At 40.2% G+C, this 18327-nt stretch overlaps 2 protein-coding genes across 7 annotated transcripts; one reads left to right on the forward strand and one right to left on the reverse strand.

Annotated features, from left to right (window-relative positions):
* Nucleotides 1-1194: 1194 nt before the first annotated feature.
* On the forward strand, nt 1195-3863 carry ANKRD37 (ankyrin repeat domain 37). The gene is made up of 5 exons (XM_064652657.1): nt 1195-1358; nt 1698-1850; nt 2510-2601; nt 3115-3344; nt 3615-3863. Exons 1-5 carry the CDS (start codon nt 1332-1334, stop codon nt 3656-3658), a joined length of 546 nt encoding a protein of 181 aa, XP_064508727.1. The 5' UTR covers nt 1195-1331; the 3' UTR covers nt 3659-3863.
* On the reverse strand, nt 3343-18108 carry UFSP2 (UFM1 specific peptidase 2). Of its 6 annotated transcripts, none has more exons than XM_064652641.1 (12): nt 18007-18108; nt 15910-15988; nt 14051-14231; nt 13907-13973; nt 13430-13587; nt 12389-12581; nt 10827-10973; nt 10204-10368; nt 8728-8852; nt 7718-7794; nt 5911-6035; nt 3343-4484 (listed from the first exon to the last, which is right to left on the reverse strand). In XM_064652641.1, exons 1-12 carry the CDS (start codon nt 18052-18054, stop codon nt 4398-4400), a joined length of 1452 nt encoding a protein of 483 aa, XP_064508711.1. In that variant the 5' UTR covers nt 18055-18108; the 3' UTR covers nt 3343-4397. The 6 variants fall into 6 exon arrangements, with proteins under 6 accessions (XP_064508711.1, XP_064508713.1, XP_064508712.1 ...); XM_064652643.1 differs by lacking the exon at nt 18007-18108 and adding an exon at nt 17842-17968; XM_064652642.1 differs by lacking the exon at nt 18007-18108 and adding an exon at nt 17502-17794 and having other exon boundaries at nt 13430-13584.
* Nucleotides 18109-18327: the final 219 nt, after the last annotated feature.

Consider the following 18327-nt stretch of genomic DNA (forward strand, 5'->3'; position numbering starts at 1 on the left):
TAATTGTGAAGCATGGTTAGTACTAATTGAATCTTCTGTCAAATTGGATTTTACAGCATGGAAATGAAAGGCAGTTGCTTTCAAACATAATCTTTGCAAAGGCTGTCCATGCAAGATGAAGTTATGCAACTGTTTTTGGAAACTCAAAGCAGTCACTGATGGCGACTGTGGTTTCTCTGTGCAGAGGCATTAAGCCCTTCCACCCTTGCCTTTCCTGGCTGCCATGGGCACCGAGTACTACAGCTCTGCGAGGGAAAGGCAGGTTGCACCATGAAATGCCACTGCACCATGGTCAAAACAGATTCCAAGCACTTCTTTTTGATGGAAACAGCCTTTGAGTATGGCTGTGGCAGGTTCTGGTTTCCAGCACAGACAAGTCTTCGGGTGGAAAGCCTGTTTGCAACCTTGGCTCACGTGGTCTGACCCTGTCTAGGACATTTTGAACTCAAGTCCGTGACAATCAAATCTGTGCTTCTTGCAAATGTGTTTTGAGCAGAGATGTAACAGGTAGCTGTGTCCACCTCCACCATCACCAGTTCTAGTCCTGCTGACACTGGTGATGAACTTGCTGTGTGTACACTGAAAGGGAGCCTGGGGTTTCACAGAGCGTGGCAGGTCTGGTCAGTCTCCCTGGCCTAGTGGCAGAGTTTGCGTAGGGGATTTCTTTATACTGACTTGAACTTTTTTCGGGGGAAATTCTAAATGAATCCTCTATTGCTTTCTTTCCTGGATCCAAGTCTGCCTTGGTTTTGCCTTCCCAATCCAGCAGTACCCCAAGGTACGATGGCAGAACCACACAGGAGGCTGTGCTTAGCAACAGCAACACTAAGCAAACCAGTATGACGCGTACACGGTTCGGTGGGCTCCCGGCTGCCAGCGGCAGGAGGGGTTTCCGGAGACCCCCGCTCCTGGCCGGTGCCGCAGCCGGTGTCAGGCTCCCCGGGAGTGGCAGCGGCGGGATGGCGGACACCGGTGGGATGGCGGGCGGGACGGCGCTCCCGCGGCTGCGAGTGTGTGCGGGACGTGCCGAGCCGCCCCGCGCCACATGGCCGCCCCCGCCGCTGCCCGCGCAGCCACCGGCAGCGCGCCCCGGCCGCGGCCCCGCGGCGCCCCCGGGGCGGCCAATGGCGGCCGGGCGGGCGCTGCCGCTGCCTACGTGACGCGACCGCGGGGGGCGGGGGCTGCGGCCGGAGCTGCCTGCGCGCGCGCTGGTGAGGGCGGTGGGCGGCCACGGCCCCGGAGCCGCCACAGCTCCGGAGCTCCGAAAGCCGCGGAGCCGCCGCGGAGCCGCCACAGCCCCGCCAGCCCGGCGGGCTCAGCAAAGGGAGGCGATGTTGATGCTGGACTGCAGTTTAGAGGTGAGGTTTGGGGAAGGTGGGTCTGTTGTTTTGTCTTACCGGGAGCCAGACACGGAACAGGGTGAAGTGTACTTTGCCTGGAACTGTTCGGAATGTTGGGGCGCTGCCGCCGTCGATCGGTATTTCTGATTATGAGATTAAAAGCCAAAAATGTCATGCTTGGAGCTGTTTATTTTTTTTTTTAAAGGGAAGTTTCAAGGAACATGAAGGTCCGACGATTTGCGAGGGGGATGTTTCCTGCCATAATGCAGTGTGCTTAGATCTGCTGTGGCTTAAACTGGCAGTAACATTCTTTCTTTTTCTTTTTTTCTTTGTCTTTTGATTTATTGTTTATTTCAGTCTGGTAGTTTCAGCAATCTGTTTGAGGCAGGAACCGGTGTGAACGCACCTGCAGATGCCTTTGGTCAGTCTCCAGCTCACCTGGCTGCTTGTGGTGGTGAAGCTTTTTTCCTACTTTGGCAACTGCAGACAGGAGCAAATTTGAACCAACAGGTAAAAATACATGTTTCATTTCTTCCACTTCTAATCTGGTATGTTAGTAATTCCAGTTAATATTATTTACATAGTTTTTATCTAAGAGAGGTTTTATAAACAGTTGTATGGCATGAGGTACCTGGGGTCACTTATTTTAGAGTAAGCTCTAGCATGAACTAGAAATCCTGTCTATATTGTGTTAGCAATTTCATTTGCTATAATAATGCAATTTTCACACAGTGCTGCATGCAGATTTCCAGAGAACTTAATTCTTTTACACAAATGATTATTTATTTTTCCTCCAAAATTTTGTCCTTTGTACTTCCAGTACAGATAAGGATTCTAGCTGCAAAGTTTAATTTACTTATACCTCTGAGCTGGTAGCAAGCTGTTGGTCACAGCAATCCCTGAATGATGCTTGAAGATGCTGTTAATCAGTGTACAGAGTGTATTCTGTGAAAATTATCTTTTAGAAGGCAAAGGTTAAAAAATTAGTATTGCAGGGGACGGCGTTTTTACTTTGTGGTGACAAATACACTAAACATTTAATGGCAGTTATCAAGTACACTCTCTTTCAACTCTCAACAGGCTGATATACACAGTCATTTTGAGGAATGAGATAGCTTTATCCCATTCCCCTTCTCCAAATGACTGCTATATGTAAATTGTGTTTTTAGGATTGCCTTGGAGAAGCCCCAATTCATAAAGCAGCAAAAGCTGGAAGTTTGGAATGTCTCGCTCTCCTTGTTGCTGGCGATGCCAAAATTGAGTAAGTTGAGTTACATTTATTAATTTCAGTAACAGCATCAAAGGATGTGTATTTTACACAGTACGTCTACTTGTTCAGAATGTGCATGCTAAGGCTGCAAATATAGCATGACTACAGCATAAGAGTATTAAAAACTGAGATAAGCACCAAAGTAGCATGGACCATATGCTGTTATTTTGTTACATGTTACATATCTCTGTAATAACTGCTGAGAGAATATTCCTGATCATAATCTCTCCTTGTTAGTTTTCCATTGCAATGCTGTGCTCATCTTCTTCTTGCCTTTCTGATATGATAAACCAATCCTAGTCTGATGACAAATTTATTTTAAAATAATTATTGTTGTATTTAATGCCAGCCCTCTGTACGAGCCCCATACTATCCTTGACAAACCTTCTTGACATTGATTTTCTGTAGTTATTTTTATACATCTGTCTAAATATACCCCTTAATCAGTGGTTGCTCATAATATATATGCCAGTGCAATTGGTTATTGTTAACTCTGTGTTTCAGCTTGTGCAACAACAGTGGACAGACAGCAGCAGATCTTGCACTTGCTTATGGCTTTCTGGAATGTGCCAAGTTCCTCACGACAATTCAGCACACTCAGACAATGAAACTGAAAGGACGGTGTGGCTACTTCCTAAGTGACAAACATGGCTTGCTGAGAGAGGATCCAACTGCACAGAAACAAGAAAGTAAAACCAGCAGATCCATAAGCAGGAAGAGGAGAAGATCAGATGGTGTGTAACACAGTTAGTTTAATACAATCCAGAATATTTTTCTAAATGTTTTCAGCGTCCAAGTAAATGGTTTTAGACACATAGCAGTTAGATATAGAAGCCTGCTGGTAAGGATGAACTTGCATAGGTAGTTAAGGTTATGGTCTTCTTGGAAACGGACAGTGCATGGGGAATGCCACTGGAACAACTACTTTAACAAAGGGGAAAAAAAATAGGTACTCTTACTGGTGTACTGATGTAGAAGCTACAGACTTATTGTTGTTTATTCAGATGACAGATCTTGTTTCCTTGCTGCCAGAAGAAACAGCCTGTAATCCCAACATGAAATATGGGGAATCCGAAGTCTGAAGAAACATGACTGGATGATACATTGAGCAGCCAGATGTGTATGCTGGGACATTGTCTCCTTCTGAGAAGGAGGAAAGCTTGTTTATTGTTACTTCTTACAGAAGAATGTTGTGGTTCCCTCCCAATAGTTGTATTCATACAGCTATAAATAAATGAGCATGTGACAATTAATTCTCTTGATTTTTTTTTCTGTGTAAATATGAGAGCAGAATTCATAAAATTCAGTACATATAGCCATTTTTTTCCCACTCCCAAAAGGCCACCATTGACAGTGCCAGCAGCAAACGATGCCTTTGAACAGATTCACAGTCCACAAGACAGCTGGCTGTGTAGAATCTGAAAGGCAGAGGACAGTTCATCTTTTCGTCATGAAAGAAATCCATAAAATAAAAGGATTGGGCATTTAATCTGTAAAGATTTTAGCATAGCAAAAATTGCTATATAAATATAAAGTTGCATTAGGGAAAAGAACAGATATTAGTTGCCTAATAAATGCATTTGTAAGGAATGCAGTTCACAGCAGATAACTCTTATTTCTAGAGGTTTCATTTAAAAAAAAAGTTTCTTAATTTAAATTACGCCAGCAATGTTTCTATTTCAACTGAGTTTTGATTGACTTAAAGCATTCTTTTGATAAATAACAGGGCAGTTTTATCTAGATCAGCTAGTATTCTGGTGTAGCATGTTCCAGCACAAGAGAGGAATTTAAATAGCTTTTGGTCGTTGAGGTAGGCACAGATTATAATAGGCATCCTTGTTCCAAAACTCCGGGCCCTTCCATCCACAGCAGCCCTGTCCAAGAAAAAGCAAGATAGCTTTTAAATCTGCTATGAATTTTAGTATTCTTACCTACTTCTATTGGATTTATTTTACTAATCATTTTACTAAGCTGTATGAATTCTTTTCAGATAGCTATGGAATGCAATGACAATTTTCAGAAAGTTCCCTACATGCCTGGAAACACATTAATGGAAAATTTATTACAGAGACTCTCTCTCCCTCTTCCTACCTCCCCCGTAGTTCCTAGAAGTATCATCTCTTGCACTCCATGCCCCCTTCCCACTACCTCTTCTGTTGCTACAGAGAGATTAATATTACTCTAAAATCATTCTTGCAGTTCCCATTTCTCATCCTGAATCCTTGCCTTCTTTGGTAATAGTTGATATTTCAGCCCCAAGCAGAGCTTTCAATATCAGAAACTGTTCTGTTCATCCTGATTCTGCAGAAAAAAAAGCAGTCTAACAAAGCTCTTAAGTTTGCAGAGTACCACAGAATTATTGGAGATGTTTTTGAAGAAAACAGCTACAAAATGGTAGTCCACCTCAGTTCCTCCCCAGCCACTTTTGATGAGGAAAGTAGGTTCTGCATGTATTCTATCCTCCTGGACCATTCTCAACAACTGTAGCTGTAACAGCCTTTGGTCCTACACATTCTTTGGAAATTGCTTCTGTTTTCATGTCAAGCTTTGATAATTACAGTCCAGCAAAATGTTTCTTAAAACAGCTTTTTCTGTTGGGCCCCACACAAGGATATCAAATAGAGATTCAAAATAAAAGTTACTATTTGCAACTTAATATGAAGAACAGAGAAGAAATTAATTATGTAACACCCATAGGAGATTTTATCCACTTTCACAATTTACATTTCTGACACTATGTTTACTGTTTTGTAATGCGCTGTGTCATCCCTTTTAGTGGCTTTAAATGTGGAAATAATATTACATACCCTTTAGCTCTTTGGAGGTTTTTTCTTTAGACTTCTCCCACATTTTTAAAACAGTTCAGTACCTGACCTTTAAACATAGTTCAAGGCCTGATCTGAGAATGCTTAGTGTTGGATTTTTTAAATAATTTTTAAAATTTAAAATAAATTGCTATCTTCTCTGCTTCATTTTCAGCATTTTACAGGCTGAACAGATTTTTCTGTTTCATTCAAAATACTAAACACAGTTATTGTATACACTACAGGGTAGAAGAGGGAGATGGGTTACTTCAGATAAAATGAAGAACAGTTGCTGATCTGATACATCTTCTACAAAGACACTAAGTTTCAGAAACTGCCAATAAGTACCATATAGTAGTATGCAGGTTAACTGGGATCAGCACTTCCTCCATAAGGAACCGAGAAGCCATATCATGGCCAATTAGTATTTGGCTGTACATTACTTGATTTATGTATATATATAAATATGTGTGTATATATATGCATGAAGCCTCACCTTTTCCAAAACAGCATGCAGATCTTCTCCTCCGGTGTAATGTGGGTCTAGAATCAAATATTTTATTTGCCCTGTAATCTCATTCCAAGCCACTCCTAATATCGTGTGAGCTAAAATACCTCCACCTAAAATAGGAGAAACACAAATTGCTAAATTTTTTTTTACTGAGATTGGCAAATGGGCAAGGCTTAAATAAAAATACATCAACACTTTCTACTAACAGATTAGCTTAGTTATTCAAGATGATTCTGAAGCTGACCTACATAAGATTCTTCACACTATTAAATAACATATCTTTACTACAACTAGGGAAGATTAGTTGTACTAAGTAAAGAATTTACTTTTCAAATTTCTTCCAAGTCAGCAAGGCTCAACACTTTCACCAGATGAAGTCAAGAGTATTTCAAACATCTGTTTTGCAGTTTTTCTTTAAAGAAACTTAACTGTATAAAAGAAATCTGGAAAACTTCCTGGTTGTAAAAAGACTAAAGTTAGAACAGAAATCAGAATTGCTGGATAAGGTTTATATGCTGTTTTCTACTAATTTACATCAATGGATATTAGGGGCAGAGTAGTAACTTTTAACTTTCTCTAGCTTGTAAACAGGAAAAAGGGATATTTTGATGAGATGGGCACAGGTCAACTCTTGCACGTTTCTTTCAGATAACATGAGAAGTTTATGCCCCTGCAATACTGTAGTAATGACTCCACACAACAGACAGGAATTGCAAAATCTGCAAAAGAACACAACTAAAAACAACCCCCAAACCCCACCTCCAAACAGCCAATCTCCATACCTCCAACAACAAAAAAAATTAAACCAACCTACAAGAGAGCATTACAGGGAAAAATAAGTTACAGCCTAAAAGATTTTTCAATACAGGATTCTAAATTCTTGAAATTCAGACAAAAAGGCTGCTGAAAGACAAAGAATATTTCATAGAATCATAAAATGCTTCAGGTTGGAAGGGACTGTAAATATCTTCTAGTTCTAACCCTGCTGCCATGGGCAGGGACATCTACTATGCCAGCTTGCTCAAAGCTCCACCCAGCCTGGCCCTGAACACTCCCAGGGATGGGGCATCCACAACTTCTCTGGGCAACCTGTTCCAGTGCCTCACCACTGGGCAACCTGTTCCAGTGCCTCACTTCTTTCTAACATATAATCTAAACCATCATCATACCAAAGCCTGGATTTCTGGGACCTCTAATTTGAGAAAGTAACACTATATTGTGGAGTATCAAATACGGATTGTAAAAATTGCTAAAATTAATTTTATTAAAGCTGAAAATAATAATATCAATATTACTGATTTTATAAACCACAGCTTGGAAATAGTTCAATTAAAGTTACAGTATTCTTAGGAGTGGCACTTACCTTAACAACATTTCAGATTATTAAAACTGGTCTTAAAAAAAATTTGGATAATATACTTCTCTTCCAAGCAAGAGAAACACTACGCTTCTGTGAGGGGAAGTTTTGGGGAACTGTATGATCTTCTGTTCCTCTAGAGAGCAGAAGTCAGCTCTCAAGTTATGATTTAAAAGCAATTTATAAAAACACCATTTAGATTGACTTTTGTTACCATGTTTAATACTGAGCTTGGGAGTAATACTGAATTAAAAGATACCAGACAGACTAAATTGTATCATTTTTGAAGCTACCTTGGGGAAACCATAATTTTTAATTCATCTACAGTTTTGATTAATTCTTGTACAGTAAATTGAACGGGTTCTAATTGAAATACAATTCAGCTCATGGAGGCCATGAACTTTCACTGCCTTTCTTCAATATTCAAGCACTTACCAATCATAATTGGAGTTCCCTCAGTCTTGAAATGATTAGCAAGCTCTCTTCCCTGCAGTGCTAGTTCAGAACCCTTGCTAGGTAAGAAAAACAACAATAGATTTGTCATTCTCACTAGGCTTAATTCTCTAATTATCCATTATACTTGTTAACTGCATAGGTAACCGATTAGAAGGTCACTTGGATTATTACTGTGTAAACTTCCTGAGACAATGTGAAAAACGTTTTCTAATGCAACTCAGAGATCCTGGTTGGACCAATGAATCTGCTGTAAGCCTCGTTGCCACTGTGGAGCATCTGGAGTCATCCAGCCTCTATAATGTCTGCTGCTCATCTCCCACAGTGGGGACAGCTGGTAAACCCCAACAGGTCCCTCCAAGTGGCTGAAAAAGAGGTTGGCCATATCTATCAACAAGGGGAAGTCTGAAGTAACAGACCTTCATAAGAAACAACAAAAATAAGGACTTGATAAAGGTGCATATAATTACATCTCTGAAGGTAAGTTTCTACTGTAATTGCACAAGCAATTGCAATATTCATACCCATGTTGGCTTTGAAAAACAAATCTCAAATAACATTAGTAATCTGTTCAAAAGCAACACTGAACTTAGCTTTGTTATATTCTCCCTGCTTTCTTTTTCAACTATGTAGACCAGCCACTAACAAAAGAAATCTAGATGTAAGAGAAAGGTGTGCACACAGTGCATGCACATACTCTAGGATTTGGAGCTGAAGACATATGTCTGATGGACACTTATATTCCTCTTAGAAGACTGACAGTACTCCCAAAAGTGGTGACAAAAGCTAGGCAAGGAAATTAATACAGATATATTTAATACCTTGTCATTATAGTTCTTCATAGAGTGGTTAACTTTTTTAAAACCCAAAGAAAGCCCGCACGCCCACTTCCCAAGTTCCTGTTCTCCCAACCACTGTAATCATAATTTGCTTTTTATGGTATTCAGTCTTTTTAACAATTACTGAGCTACTAAACAGTTAATGATTCTTACCTGACAAATAATATTTTGGATGTTATTCCAAAAAGCTGATTCAGAACAAGCTGTACCTCAATTGAACCAATCCATTGCCGTGATCCAACAAATGCTGCAGGCTTGTCTCCAGCATCAACCAGTGCCTTTGCAACATCATGATGAAGAAGAAAAACAAAGAGCAACAACATATAGTAGGGAATTCCACCACATTTTTGTGAATAAAGTTGGTTTATATTTATGGAAATGTGTCTTGAACCTAGCCAGTCAAAAGCAGAAAATAAGTATCAAATACATTCACTGGGGTTCTGTTTTGGAAATGTCCCTTTAAGCAGTAACACAGAACAGTGTCCATAAGCACAGACTACAAACCCAGGTCCACAGGCAGACTTCAAGCTGGGATGGTGAGCACTGAGCTGTCTAATAATGCATCATTTGGACACTGCAGAAGCCACTTCATAGGCTGAAGGGCTTGGATTCCTATTCAAAGCATCTCAGAAAAGGATCCATAAAATAGTGCTCTGAGAAAGAGGCCACTGAAATACACCAAAAGTTGTGGTTTATTTTAAACTCTTCTCTGTTCTGAGGCTTATATGCTACATGCAGCACTTGAGAGGGTCCTTTTCTGCTCAGGATACAAAGCCCACGAAGTCTCCTGCAGGCTACTGCTCTCTTCTAGATGCCTAAAAATATTACAGGAGTGCAGAGACTTTAGGAGCTTTTAGCTTTAGATCTGGTCTGAGCAATGTTCAGGAAATGCAGTTTTACCTTTAATGTTCACATCCTTGCTAGGTAGGATGAAAGTTGTTTTATGAACTGGATTAAACTTTGCTAAAGATGTTCAGTTAACTAATAGAACACAAAGAACTATTTTTAGAAGATGGAAGATAATTGCAGTATTTCTGGATAGGCACACAGTATTAGTTATCCAGGTCTACAGTTTTTCTTCAATGCTCTTAAGAGAAATGAACACATTTAGGTATGTAGTTGAATTCAAAACAGAAAAAGAAGTGGAGAGTTCAAAAACCAGGAAAAGCGTACTGCTCTCAAAGGCAAATTTGCAAAAGGTGTCACTAAATTCATGCATAACATCTGGGGACTAATCCAACTGTCACTGAATACAAAAGTCAGTTTTTAAAACTGATTTTAGTATGACAGACTGGGTTCTTCGTTCTCTTTTCATTTGGCAAAAACACTGAAAATGTCATAATCTCAGCTTCTAAAAGAATATTAATCCCAGGAAACATTTAAAAGACTATTTTAAGGAGTCTTATTTGTACAGATAATGTCATTCAACAGTGATAAACATTTGGAGACAGATCTCCTATAATAAAACTTGTTAAAAACAGTAACTCAGAACCACTAGTTCAATTTAAGAGATAAATTAAAAATATCACACAAATCAAAATATAAGGATTGGATCTTTAAAAAATAATCTACACAAATATTTCTAGACAAATATGCATAAAATAATGAATCTCCTTAAATGGTCTATACCTGTTGAATTTCCTTGTGTGTTGGTATAGGTCTGTCAATGTAACCTTGGTGCTTGAACCAAGAGCAGATTGTCTGCAAAGACCTATAGGCACAGCCCCAACCACTGTCATCAGTCCGATCCTGCATATAGTGGTGATAACTATACACACCATGTACTAAATAAACCTGCACAGAAGGAGATAACACAAAAGAATCTGATCACACTTGCATCAGTTTTCAGAGAACTCATATGACCTGTCACTTGCACTGTAAAAGTTTTCAGCTGAGGACTGCAAATCTTTGGAAGAATCAAAGGGCCATTATTGACACATGATTACTCCTCCTGTTTTTGTCTCATAAACATCTCTGTTCATGGTTTTAGTTTCTTGTCCTGGTTCTAAGAAACTTTTAAAGTACATGCTAAAAATGTGTACATCCTTTTCCAAGAAAATCCAATTTCTTTGGGACAAATATAGCAAACTAAAGCAATGCCATTTTGCGCAGAGAAGCCCTTTGATTTAAAAGGCTGGGCCAATTATTTCACCTTCTATCTACACAACACTGATGATCTAAGTTACTGCTTTTAATAACAAACTCAAGTAAAATAAAAAGTACTTTCTGACAAATGTTCAACTTAAACTTACCATACCAGGCTCCATACCAGGCGAATTAAGATGTACGTGTGGATTTCTGAGATATCCATCTTTATATGGTTCATCTGGAAAATGATAAGCATTTGCTCTCTTGAAATATGGTCTGTCACAAGGCAGATTGTATAACCCATGCAATTCCTACATGCAAGTCCGAATAAAAATAAAGAGCACAATTCAAATTTTGGATTACAAGAAAGATCAAACTGTAAGTAGCAACAAAGACATATATAATTTTAACAGCATAGCTTAGCAAATTATTAAAATATGCTTGACTAAACATTCAGCATGTACGTTTACTACTAGATCTCATGTCTCAAAGGAAGCTCATGCAGGCTTACCTCCTGTCTAAAGGGCCCACTGTTTTATGCAGTCCTGTTACATAATGCCTGCCACTGGAGCCCCACTGAAGATACCACGAGTGACAAGTTTGTTATGGAAGTATGATAAAATACATCACAGAAAAGAATTACAGTTTTATCTGTGTAGTAGTGTAGATAGATACACACACTGAATTACAATCTTAACTGATACTGAAGACACACAAATACCTTGTATTGAGACAAACTAAAGATACTGAGCTTATGGCTCAAGCAGATTCAGTCTATTTTTAAATCTCTTAAGCCCTGTTTATAACACAGCAGCCACATTTAAAGAGATATACTGTCTTATTTCACAGAGCTTAAAAGTGAAAGGAATGATGAGATCATCTAGGATAATGTGTGTAACACAGGTAATACATTTTAGGCAGAGGTAACACTTTCAGTGGGTAAGAGTGAACAGCAGACAGAGAGCAGGAAAGACAGTGTGCCACCAGTGCCTGAGGCCTCTGCAAATGCAAGGCTAGATTAGGTTTTATAGACCCAGGAATGCTTCACACAGAAGAAAATGAAAAATCACCACAGCTTCTACATCTCTAAGCTGGCAGAATATTCTTTCCCTGCTCTCAGTATGTGTGACCAGGTTGAACTCAGTCTCAATCTGAAGGTTCTGCCCCATCACAACATTCTTCCACCTCATCCTCCTTTTTCTAGATGTGCCAACCCAGAAGGCAAAAACAACCCAAAAGCTAGCTAAGCCTGATCAGCTGTAAGCCACAAAAAGCAGCCCCCTCCAAACAAACAGACAAAAACCCCACAAAACCCCAAGAAAGAAACCAAAACAAACAAACCCTCCCAGCATTAACCCTTTCAGGACATGTGTTAAAGCCTGAATGTAGAAAAATGCTACACATAATCTGATATTCTATCATGGAAGTGAAGAAATTCAAAGAATACTGTACTGGATAGATAAAATCTATCTAAACCAAATTTTATGTACTTTTAAAGTTTCTATTGTTCTCTTACCAAAATGAGATCTGGCACATATTTTATAAAATAACTTCTAATAAATCAAGCTTCCACATTCAGTATGCTGCTTTGGTTACAATAAAAATAAATTTTAAAAAAAATAACATTATCTGTTAGTATTTATTCTACATTGACTAAATGAAAAGCTTTAGTACTGCTTCAATTACAACAATTAAAGATAAAAATAAAACTGTTTGTTGGCTTCACCTTTCTGTAACTTTCCAGTTGATCATCTGAAATACCTGTAGGATATGAGATTGTTACAAGATGATTTTTTCCTGGTAACATGAAATGAAATTGTTCTGGTACCACAATTGATGTTCCTTTCACGTATTTCATGATACATCTTTCCATGTCATCTAATTGCCCATGAATTGCTTTCACCAGGAGATTTTGTACCCTGCAAAGTCCAAAGGAGAATATCAAAAAAGCAGAGCAGCGATGGTGGATCATTTTCTCTCATAGCTCTGGCAGTTATGCAATACTTATATGCATATCTGCACCTGGTCAGATGAATGTACTACTTTCCTGCTTCTGCTCCCACAGGCAAAGGCAGAGCCTCACCATGCTTTAGTCAAGGCACGTCTGCACACAGAAACCAGTCCCTAGTGATTCAATCCTCCAAAGTGCAGGTATGCTGTTTTTTATCAGAAATACAACCATTATGAGCATTTACCAAAATAAAAATTACATATATGACTACATGGGGTGGTTTTGTTTGGTTGGTTTGGTTTTGGATTTTTTTTTCTTTTTTTTTTTTTTTCCATTTTATCCACCCCATTTAGTATTGTTCAGAGTCAAATCCTATGGGAAAAATACAAGAAAAAAATACAGAGGCAGCTTCAAACGTTTTCCATCTGCACCTACCCAGCTGCAGTCCCTAGTGTAGGGCTGAGATTAGAAAGACTCATCAAATAAACCCCAACTCTCAGTTTGATACACCTCACATACTTACAAGAATTTTTAGAACATTTCCCTGTCTTTCTCATTGCTAAGTAATAGTTATGAGTTATCAAATCTATCAGACATTGATGAACTCAATTTTTTGCAGGCAGCAAAAGGATTGTTCTCAAGATTATTAAAGCTAACAGCTGTCTACATGAGCTTTTATTATTTACACAGTTAAAATTCCACTCTAAAAATACTATATACTTTTCATTAAAATGATGAGTGATATAGTTTTACTTCATTACTTCAAGAAAAAGCAGAAATGAAGCTGAAAAATTACAAGTTCAGGATAACACTTACTTTCCCCACGTTTCTTCTGGAGAAACAGATACAACAACATCAACTGGTAATGTCATATTTATGTAGTGGTGTTCCTTATTTTCCCTTTCAATGACTGGAGCCAAAGCAGCTAAAGAAGATGTCATTTCCAACATGAGGTCTACATTGACTATCTGCTGCTGCAGAGAATAAAGACACCAATAGGACATCTGCAACTACACATGGATCAAGTAGGCAAAAGAAAGATTGTAGGTATTTGATATCGAACTCAGTAATGAAATATCTGGGTTAAAAAAAAGCTAGAAACATCAAACTTCTACGTGCTGATCTACCATAGGTGGACCTCTGCACTCACATTGAGTCTCAATGACTTTAAAATGATTCTTTTAACTCATGTCAATGCCTACTTGTGCACAAAAAAGCCCAGGGAGGGCAAGTCTGAAAATGTTTAAATGATAAATTGTCTCACATAATTTTTTACTGGAGTGAGAGACATACCGTATCTTGTAACTTCTTATCCTTCTTTTTGCCAGGCTTTCGTTTGGTCTCGTCATCTTGATCAAATCTGAAGTATCAACAGAAAGAGAAATTACTATAATAAGAAATTAATCTGCTATTCCCCCCAATTTTTAATATACTCACTGGATAAATCGTGTTATCTCCTTACACGCAGACTCATCAGTCAGATCTGGAACTGTGGTCATACCATTGTTAGGCCACACATACACTGAACTGTGGCAAATTCTTAATACAAGAACCTCTGAGGACAATTTGTTTGCAAGATCACTGAAAACATATCCTAATGCCTTTTTTGTTGATGCCTCTGAAACACAATAAGGATACAATTAGACTAGAAAATTCCCTTGCTCTTTTTTTTACAGCTGCTGGGCATACATTAAAAAAAAAGATTTAACTTGGAATAAAAACCTAAATGCTGTTAGGATGAGAAGAATGACTAGGCAAACAAAAACTGATGTAAGATTTCACTTAGCAGGTCATACTCATACCTTCCTGAACAAAAGTTCTCTTTTCTCTCAGATGTCAAATATGAAGAGCTGAATGAATTACAGAAGAATAACCTATTCTGCAGTCAATTCTCACATCTATAATTCTTAACCAAGCCTACAGTTGCAAACAAACTTCTACATACAGACAAACTTTTAACTAAATCCCGGAAAGATTCAACCTGAGTCACATGTTTCTGACTTCATATCATTGTTCAGAAATACAAACAGACTAAATGTTTGGAAAAGCAGAGCCTACATTCCAACTGAAGACCAAGTTCTGGCCAAAATAAACCTGCAACTGTAACCCTGATCTGCCTTAAACTTTATTACTGGTATAGACAGTTGGCTTTCAGAGCTTGACTTGACTATTTAAGTTTTATCCACACCTTACAACCTGAACCAATACTGCACATGACAGAGCAACTTTTGCACATTACCCACATTTTTTCTTCACTGAGGAGGTTAAAGACCTTTGCTTAGAATACAAAAAGTTAAAAAGGCCTAACAAGTCACCAAAGACTATACTGTATATCTTTAATCCTCTAACTTCAATTTGGTAAGTATTAGATAACTTTTGCACTAGAGTATGTAAAAACTACAGTATTAGAAAACTGCTCCAAAAGAAAAATTTACTGCCTTCAAAAGGAATGGTGCGTCATATTTACACACTAAGAGCTGTGAATACCATGCATCTGGACAATTCAAATACCACTCTGCTTCACTGCAGTTAAAGTTCACTACACTGTAAACTAAGCCAAATAAATAGCCCTTCTTTGAGGATGCAACTCACAAAATGTTGCTTTGCATTAGGCCAATCTATTCCACACTTCTGCTGCACATCATGACCTCAAATAAGCCCAAATTCCTTTTCAAGGTTCACTAACATGGAATTCAGTGTCTCTAGCAGAGACTTGTCTTTCAAAATGCAGAATGAGTGACATTTGAACTAAAGACAACCTCCTTCCACATTCTGTCCTATGACAGCTCAATAGGTTGCTGATAGCTTTGAGCTGACTTTCTGAAGAGGATGTCACATTACTGTAACAGTGTGGGACTAGAGGAGCCCCTTAACACCATATGGACTAGTCCCTTCCTATCACTTGGAATTGCCGTAGCCAATCCCACCTAAATTCAGTAGGCTAACTAGCTGACTTATTCCCCTTCTCTATTTCTCTAGGAAGACTGGACCACAGTCCCAAAACTGTATTAATACAATCTTGTTATAACCAAATTCATTGTCATTAAATTATTCTCTGTCTGCTTAGAATTTCAGGGTCAACTTTGGAGTCAAGCTGAAAATAAAAAACATATGATGGAAAAAGATTGTCAGAAAATTTACGGAGATAAAGAATAACATTTTGCGTACTTAATTGTTACAGGTTTTGGAAGAAGCACTTAACAGCTGGTGAAATGCAAACAAAATAAATGTCTTAATTAGTTTATTAATAGAAGTTTATATAAATATTAAGAAATCTGTTAGTCTAATAGACACACCATCAGTAGTTGCTAGCTGAAATGCAAGATCCAAGCCTCCTCTTATTCTGAAGAGTATATCCATAGCTTCTAGAATTACCTAAGGAGAAAAAAAAAGCAATGAAAATGAATAGCCACTTCAACATGCCTTCTCTCGAGCCACAACTGACTGCTGTTTTACCACAGTATGCCAGCACACCAGCAATTATTGCAGTTGCTCTGGTTACAAGAGGCCAGTGAATAAACAGGGAAGTGAGTGGCACAGCAACACACAGTTTCTGGAGGCAGTACCTGAATTACATGAGTACTGCTACAAACACAGTCCGTAGAACACACTTCCTGCCTAAACAAAAAAACTGTAATTCTATACTTCTACCATTTAGAAATACTTTGGGTAAAATGTCTTTTTGTCAATCCAAACGTCATATTTCCCATAATATAAGTCCTCTTCTAGCTCAAGTAAACCAAGGACTGCTCTAAGCAGAAAGGTAATTAGGCACATCTGTAAGTATGCATTCATCTTGGTTAGGAAATCACAGCTTCAGGAGAAGGAGAAAAAAAAGGGCGGCAGACACATACACAACCTGTAGAACTACGGCCAAGTTTCACATTTGACAGGAAAGCCACTTATGCCAGCATAGAGATCACCCAGCTGTTTGCCCCCTTCCAAAGTCCCCACTGTGTCCTCAGAACTGCTCATTGCAGACATTTTAACATGAACTTCATCAGAGAACTCATGCAGATGGAAACCCATCCTCTTATTGACAGAAGACAGATCAATTCCCAGTCCCGTTCAACACAGCGGTACAAAAACAGCTGTGGCAGTGCAGAGAGGAACAAAAGGTGACAGCCCAGATGTGTGTGGGTATTCCTCAATCTAAGCCCAAAAAGAAATGCTTCACAGCCTTAATTGCTCTAACCCCCCTCCCCAAACACCTATAAGAATAATTACACTATGACCCTTTGGAAAGCCTTATCACATAACTGTTTACTTAAAAAGTATGAGAGACTTCCAGGTGCAATGTTAGTGTTACTCATGAAAGAAACAAAACATAGGACTAACTTTCTTTCCATTAAAAGTATTCTAAAGAGAAATATGCAAGATATGCATACCTGATGAAAATATAATCATCTACTACACTTTTAGTTGTGGGCAAAGGATTTTCAGATTTTAGTGACTCTGGAGCGCCAAAGTTCTACAATAAAGAGTTTGGTTCCTGAAGCATAACTGTGGAGTATTTTAGATAATACAGTTATCTACATTAATAGGGTCTTGGAGTGTGGGATCCACAAGTGCCTGAAAGAATGTTTGCATGTGCAAGATCTTTCTATTTGAATTATTATTATGCAAGAATAACATTCATGAATAAGAAGCAGAGCTTTGCAAAAGGAGGAAGAGAGGATCTGGCCTTTTTATAGTGGCTCCTCATGGATGATCACAGAATGGGTCAGGTTGGAAGGGACCACAGTGGATCACGTGGTCCAATCTCCCTGCTCAAGCAGGGTCGTCCTAGAGGACATTGCACAAAATTGCCTGCTGACAGTTCTCGAACATCTCCAGTGAGGGAGACTCCACAGCCTCTCTGGCCAACCTGTTCCCAGTGCACAGTCACCTGTACAGTAAAGAAGTTCTTCCTCGTGCTCAGGTGGAACATCCTAAGCATCAGTTTCTGCTCGTTGCCTCTTGTCCTACTGCTTGGCACTACCGAAAAGAGCCTGCCTGTATCATGATGAGGTCTTCCGCCAAATCCCTGACTAAAGCCACGCAGACCGAGACCCCCGGGGCGATGAGGAACAGCAGCTGCCAGCGGGGAGGAGGAGGCGGCAGTGCGGTGGCGCCGCTGCCCCCGTTTGACACAAGCCAGGCCGTGCGAAAAAGGGCCCGAGGGGCCTTGACATTTCTCTCCGAGGCGCCCCTGGGGCTGGAGGCCCAAACGCCGCCGCCAAACCCACCTGGCAGTGGGAACATAGCTCCCAGCCCGCCAGAGCACAGGGCGGGCAGCCCCGGCGGGAGCACTCCCGTCCCCGCCGCGGACGGACGGACGAACACTAACCCACCCACCCAGCGATCCCTACCCCAGGGAAGGGGGGATGAGGGGAGGGGCGGAGCGGACTCACCACGTCCGTCAGAGCCGCCGCGGGGGCCGGGCCCGGGCGCGGGCGCATCCTCGTGGCGCACCTCGTGGCGCACGCGCGCTCCCGCCTGTAAGGGGCGGGAGCAGCTCCCGGTGCCGGCGCGTCCCCGCCCCCTCGGCCGCCCCGCCGCGGTACGGGGCCGTGCCCTCGCCCCGGCCGCCGGCCCAGGCCCGTTCTCGTACGGCCGGGCAGGACGGACCGCGGTGCCGCACGGTTCCCTATGGAGTCACGCGCCTTCCCTTCCCTTTCCTGTGGTCCTGCCGGGCTTCCCGGCACTGCGCAGAGTGCCTAGAGCTGAGCCTT

The sequence above is a fragment of the Pseudopipra pipra genome, chromosome 4 (genome assembly GCF_036250125.1).
Source record: "Pseudopipra pipra isolate bDixPip1 chromosome 4, bDixPip1.hap1, whole genome shotgun sequence".
NCBI classification, from domain to species: domain Eukaryota; kingdom Metazoa; phylum Chordata; class Aves; order Passeriformes; family Pipridae; genus Pseudopipra; species Pseudopipra pipra.

What these genes read in the sequence shown, in the direction of transcription:
- UFSP2 (XM_064652640.1), bottom strand. Translation starts at nt 17,552, where the DNA reads ATGCTTAGGATGTTCCACCTGAGCACGAGGAAGAACTTCTTTACTGTA. An exon ending in ATAAGAAGTTACAAGATACG is followed by an intron (nt 13,588 to 13,906) that starts GTATGTCTCTCA and finishes TATTCTCTGCAG; the next exon opens with CAGCAGATAGTCAATGTAGA. An exon ending in CCAGAAGAAACGTGGGGAAA is followed by an intron (nt 12,582 to 13,429) that starts GTAAGTGTTATC and finishes TGGACTTTGCAG; the next exon opens with GGTACAAAATCTCCTGGTGA.
- ANKRD37 (XM_064652657.1), top strand. Translation starts at nt 1,332, where the DNA reads ATGTTGATGCTGGACTGCAGTTTAGAG. An exon ending in TGCTGGACTGCAGTTTAGAG is followed by an intron (nt 1,359 to 1,697) that starts GTGAGGTTTGGG and finishes TGTTTATTTCAG; the next exon opens with TCTGGTAGTTTCAGCAATCT. An exon ending in GAAGAGGAGAAGATCAGATG is followed by an intron (nt 3,345 to 3,614) that starts GTGTGTAACACA and finishes TTGTTTATTCAG; the next exon opens with ATGACAGATCTTGTTTCCTT.